This window comes from Vitis riparia, chromosome 19 (assembly GCF_004353265.1).
Source record: "Vitis riparia cultivar Riparia Gloire de Montpellier isolate 1030 chromosome 19, EGFV_Vit.rip_1.0, whole genome shotgun sequence".
Lineage (NCBI taxonomy): Eukaryota > Viridiplantae > Streptophyta > Magnoliopsida > Vitales > Vitaceae > Vitis > Vitis riparia.
The window spans coordinates 267,462-272,636 of record NC_048449.1 but is presented as its reverse complement, the minus strand read 5'-3'; the positions used below and the strand labels follow the sequence as shown (position 1 = coordinate 272,636).

The 5,175-nt window shown below is 33.4% G+C and overlaps 1 protein-coding gene across 1 annotated transcript; it reads left to right on the top strand.

Annotated features, from left to right (window-relative positions):
* The first annotated feature begins 2,591 nt into the window (after positions 1 to 2,591).
* On the top strand, positions 2,592 to 4,926 carry LOC117908436 (probable sodium/metabolite cotransporter BASS1, chloroplastic). Its single transcript, XM_034822015.1, has 7 exons — positions 2,592 to 3,201; positions 3,268 to 3,361; positions 3,455 to 3,488; positions 3,580 to 3,634; positions 4,026 to 4,109; positions 4,223 to 4,510; positions 4,649 to 4,926. Exons 1-7 carry the CDS (start codon positions 2,647 to 2,649, stop codon positions 4,799 to 4,801), a joined length of 1,263 nt encoding a protein of 420 aa, XP_034677906.1. The 5' UTR covers positions 2,592 to 2,646; the 3' UTR covers positions 4,802 to 4,926.
* The last annotated feature ends 249 nt before the right edge of the window (positions 4,927 to 5,175 follow it).

Genomic DNA, 5,175 nt, shown 5'->3' with positions numbered 1-5,175 from the left:
TATTACGGTAAACTTTGTTGTTTTCCTATTAGCATCCATCTACTGTCTTATGTATGTTTAAGGCCAGTGCAGCCTGCTATTACTTATGCATACAATGTTAAATAAATTTAAATTTTATATTTTTGCTCTTTATTTGATGCTTGTTTCCATTATAATATTTTTGTCCTCTGAGAACTTTTTCATTAGCATGATTGAATGTGAGTGTCTACTTAATTATTTCTTTAGTAAGCTATTTGTTGCTTTTAACAGCTAACAAAAACGTTATTGTTGATTTGTAGAAGTGAAAGGTAGTATCATATGTGACTTAAGCACCTAAGCTATCTTTTATTTTATTTTATTTTTACTTTTTTATTTTGTACTTAGGTACACCAAATTCTTTTCTGATTTGATTGTTGTATCTCATCAGAAGGGTTGTTGCCCAAATCTTCTTTCTTTTGGAACTGAACCATTTATGTCTTTCTTCTATATCATTTCTTTTTCTCAATTATTTTGGGTAGTTTCTAATATGTTCTCATGTATCTCTGGTATTTACTGTTTCAATCCCTAGGTTTAAACCCTATGCTGCAATAGCCAAAGGACTTCTGCTATTACTAGTATACGAGGGTTATAAGGTATTTAGTTTGTTAATTAACTTTCATTTATGTCTTTCTTCCGTATAAGTTCATTTTCTCAGACATTTTTGGATAAGGCCTGAACTGTTGTTTCAATTCTAGGTTAAAACTCTAATAACCAAAAGACTTTTTCTATTATTGGTATTTGAGGATTATGAGGTATCTCCATATGTTAATCAACTTTAAAAATATGTTTTGTTAGCATGATAGGATAGAATAAGATATATATATTTTAAAATATACATATTTTAGGATTTCATTTCAAATGGGATATAATATTTTTAGATATTATATTTAAAAGAATATGTTACTCCAGGGCCATAGGTTTGTGTAAAGAATAAAAAAATAAATAAAAAGATGGATTGTAATTTAATGTTTGATATTTATTTAAATAGTATTACTTGGAAATTGTTTTAGAATTTATCATTTGAATTTTGTTATGTGATTTTTTATTTCCTTTTTAATAATATTTATGAGTAAAAGATGTAAAATTTATAAATAAAAGAATTATATTATATGGTTAAATATAAAAATGAATTTGTGAATGTTACTCTTTCCCAAGCTAAATCTTTTGGATATCGATATATCTTTCACAGTATGGTAAAAAATATTTATGGCATGATCATTATAGTTAAAACCTTATAAATAGGGTCATGATTACTAGAATAATATAATTTCTAAGTTTAACTTTTTTATTTATTCTTTTTTATTATACCTTATTTTTAATAAAAACATTTAAAAAAAAAAAATCTATCATATGATAATAGTAACTTCTGCTCCCAAATACTGCAGTCAAAAGTTATTACTTATTAGACCATTAATCAATAATTTCACTCAAAAAAATGGGAACAATAAATATTATTTATATTAATAAATAAATCAGGAAAAAAACCCATCTAGAATTTTCAATTTCAACCGCCTCCCCCGGTTCATCCTTTTTGGGTAGCAGCCGCTGGTCTATCCTTTTGATCTCTGAATTATGCAAAGCAGCCTCCTGTCCTTTTTCATTCATTTGAATCTTAAATTAGTCCAGTGCCCTTGTCTAGCCGTCTTTGACGGAATAAACAATAATAATAATAATAATAATAATAATAATAATAATTAAAAAAACGACGTAGTGATGGGACCTCCCAGCTTCCAATCCTGATAACTAATCCTATAATTTTTGGTCTAAGGTTGTTTGAATAAATAATTCTAATTGAATAATATTAATGTGACAAACAAATTAATATGGTAGTTTTGTTCACCTTGACTGTTTATATATATGTATACTATTTTTGCATTAAAAAATATAGTTGATGAAAGAAATTTCAAATTTGGTTAACCTCCATAAAGACGGCCACATGACATGGTTCATTGGTTTGAAAAGTTGTTGGTCCTTCCATTAATGGGGTGATAAGCTAACCCTATGCCCATGTGAGTGGTCTTTTTCTAATGATCCATACCAGACAAGAAAATAATGCTGAATTCAATAATTGCACTTAAAATAATAATACTATGGGGAAGCAGGATGAGACAGCTGTTTACTTTTCAATTTTCATTAAATAATGTTAGTGAAGCACAATGGATGTTTTTCTTAAATTTTGTTTTAATTAATTTGATGTAAATAAGAATGTCTTTGTAAATTATTAAAATACAAATGTAGGTGTATTGAGACATGAGAGATATGAAAAATAGTTCACGTTTTGAAGAATCCGGAAAAACAATTTTTGAAATAATTGTTTTTAAGATTTTTTTTTTTTTGAAACTTAAATGTAAAAAACAGTTTTCAAGATTATTCTTTTAAAAAATATATATTTTTCTTATTTTTAATAGTTTCAACCATATAATTGTTTTGGAAATTAGGTTGAGAGTATAAATATTAAATACTAATGATAGTTTTAATTAATTCTTTTAGATATTAAATTGTGTTAGAAAAAAATGGAAGATAAATAAATTTTTTCACATGAAACCTCTAAATTCCTTGCCCACCGAATGATTTAAATTGCCATCTCACAGGAGCAAGAGTGAGAGAAGCATTAGTAGGAAAGAGATCATGCAGTCTTCACTCTCATTTCCTCATGCAAGAAGAGGTTTGAACTTTGCGCCCAAACCAAATCCCAGAACAACCCATCCACCATTTCCCAAATCGCCACTCCTTTTCTTCTCCAATCCCACCAATTCTTCATCATCTTCACATCAACTCAGGCTCACATCACTGTCTCAACCACACCCACCAAGAAATGAACCCCTTTTCACAACACCCGCTGAGTCCATTTCAACAAGAAGACGCACCAGGCTGGTCTCTTTTGTTGCTCCACTTCACAGTAGAATTCCATTGAATGGAAAATCCCATGGGAGTAGGAGCTTCCGGGGTTGGATTGAAGTGGTTGGGGAAGCTTTGTCTACTGCATTTCCTGTATGGGTGGCACTGGGGTGCCTGCTAGGCCTCATCAGGCCAAGTTCCTTCAACTGGGTTCAACCCAAATGGACTGTTCTTGGCATCACTGTCACCATGCTTGGCATGGGCATGACCCTTACCTTTGATGATCTTTGCAAAGCCTTGGCCATGCCTAAGGAATTGCTAGCTGGTTTTGTTCTCCAGTACACGGTTTGCTCTTGTCCCTTCCCTTCAGTTTTTCGCTTTCAGTTGTTTATTTTGTGAAAACAATTGCAGGTGATGCCATTGTTGGGATTTGCCGTCAGCAAGCTCTTGAAGTTGCCCTCCTATTATGCAGCTGGCCTAATACTGGTTGGCTGCTGCCCTTGCGGTATAATACTTATTCGTTTACTAGTTTATTTTATGCTTCTCTTAATTCAATCCTCTCCTTCGTTTACTAACTTTTTTCATTTATGGAGTGCAGGAACTTCAAGTAACATCGTCACATACATTGCACGGTACTAAATGTGCACCATCATCTATTATTATTACTATTTTTGTTTTTGCAACATTGGAAAAAGCCCAGCTGATGCGTGTATTCTCTACCAGGGGAAATGTGGCTCTTTCAGTGCTAATGACAGCAGCGAGCACTCTATCTGCTGTGGTATGGAATTTAATTAACATCAACATGATTTTCTTTTCATATTTTCCTTCCTTCTATTCGGTGTTTGGATGGCATGATTCCAATTTGTTTCAGGGTAATGCCCTAGGGTTGGCTGAGTAACATGAAATATAATATTCTTGCTGTTGATTCTCTTCTTGTGTGCAGTATGGATACAAAATTGTTACATATCAGGGCATTCAATATTAGGTTAATAAACCAAAATTAGCAGCCATCCAAACACAGTTTTAGCAGCTCATTTCTCTTTGTTAAGCCACCAATTGACCCAAAGGCTTAAACTGTACATCAAGCTGATTTATACTACACCTAACACTCTTCCATGGGGTGAAAAGAAAAGTTGCCTTTTTTTACTTCTGAAGTTTTTGTGTTGCAGGCCATCACCCCATTTCTCACTGCCAAACTTGCTGGACAATTTGTTGCAGTAGATGCAGTAGGCCTTCTTGTTTCCACACTGCAGGTAAACCATAAGACATAAATAGTACCGATTTTGTTAAGCATGATTCAACTTGAATTCTATCGTTATCATCATTATTAGTATTTTATTACTATTACAATGGTGTATCCACACAGGTTGTGCTTCTTCCTGTTTTGGGTGGTGCGTTCCTTAACCAGTATTTCCAAGGCCTGGTGAAGCTTGTTTCCCCTGTGATGCCAACTATTGCTGTGGTAACAGTAGCTACTCTATGTGGTAAAGCTATTGCCCAGAGTGCTTCTGCAATCCTTGCTTCTGGGCAACAAGTGGTGCTAGCTGCAGCTCTACTTCACACTTTAGGATTCTTCTTCGGTTATATCCTTTCCAGAATGCTTGGGCTTGATGTGTCATCCTCGCGCTCCATCTCTTTTGAAGTCGGCGTAAAGGTAAGCATTTGTAGTCACAAAAAGAATAATCCACCATTAGACCTTGCAGTTCAATTCCCTTTGGTTGATTTCTTAGTACCACTGACAACAAATTTGTGATATTCAGCATTCACTGGACCCTTTTGTTTTTTCGTTCAGAACTCAGTGCTTGGAGTAGTTCTTGCTAGTCAGCACTTGGGAAATCCATTGACTGCTGTACCATGTGCCATTTCGAGCGTCTGCAGCTCAATCTTTGGAAGTGTCTTAGCAGGAATTTGGAGGCACACGCCGCCCATCAAAATGAACCCATAAAAATTTCTGGGAAAACTGTTGATGTTGTGGACTTTTCTCCTTGTAACTCTTCACCCCACCAACATTGCACTTATTTTCTGAGCCATCAATAAAATGACATAAATGACCTATTTGAAATTTTAGTATGTTTATATCCTGTATACCCATGTCATTGAATGAAACAAAAAATTAGTAATGTGTATGTGTCAAACAATCATCTATTTGAAATTATTATTCTTCAATTAACTTATAACTCAGATAAGTTCTTTGTTTTTATTAGTGAACATTAGCAAAAACCTAAGGTGTAGAAGAGGTATCCATCATCATTGTGCAAAGTTACAAACGATGGGATGAAGGTATAAAAGAATGAATTAAGGTACAAAGTAAATACGCTT

Excerpts from the sequence above, each read along its gene's own strand:
- LOC117908436 (XM_034822015.1), top strand. The coding sequence starts at position 2,647 with ATGCAGTCTTCACTCTCATTTCCTCATGCAAGAAGAGGTTTGAACTTT. Across the intron at positions 3,489-3,579 it reads ATCGTCACATACATTGCACG|GGGAAATGTGGCTCTTTCAG; the intron begins GTACTAAATGTG and ends ATTCTCTACCAG. Across the intron at positions 3,635-4,025 it reads CGAGCACTCTATCTGCTGTG|GCCATCACCCCATTTCTCAC; the intron begins GTATGGAATTTA and ends TTTGTGTTGCAG.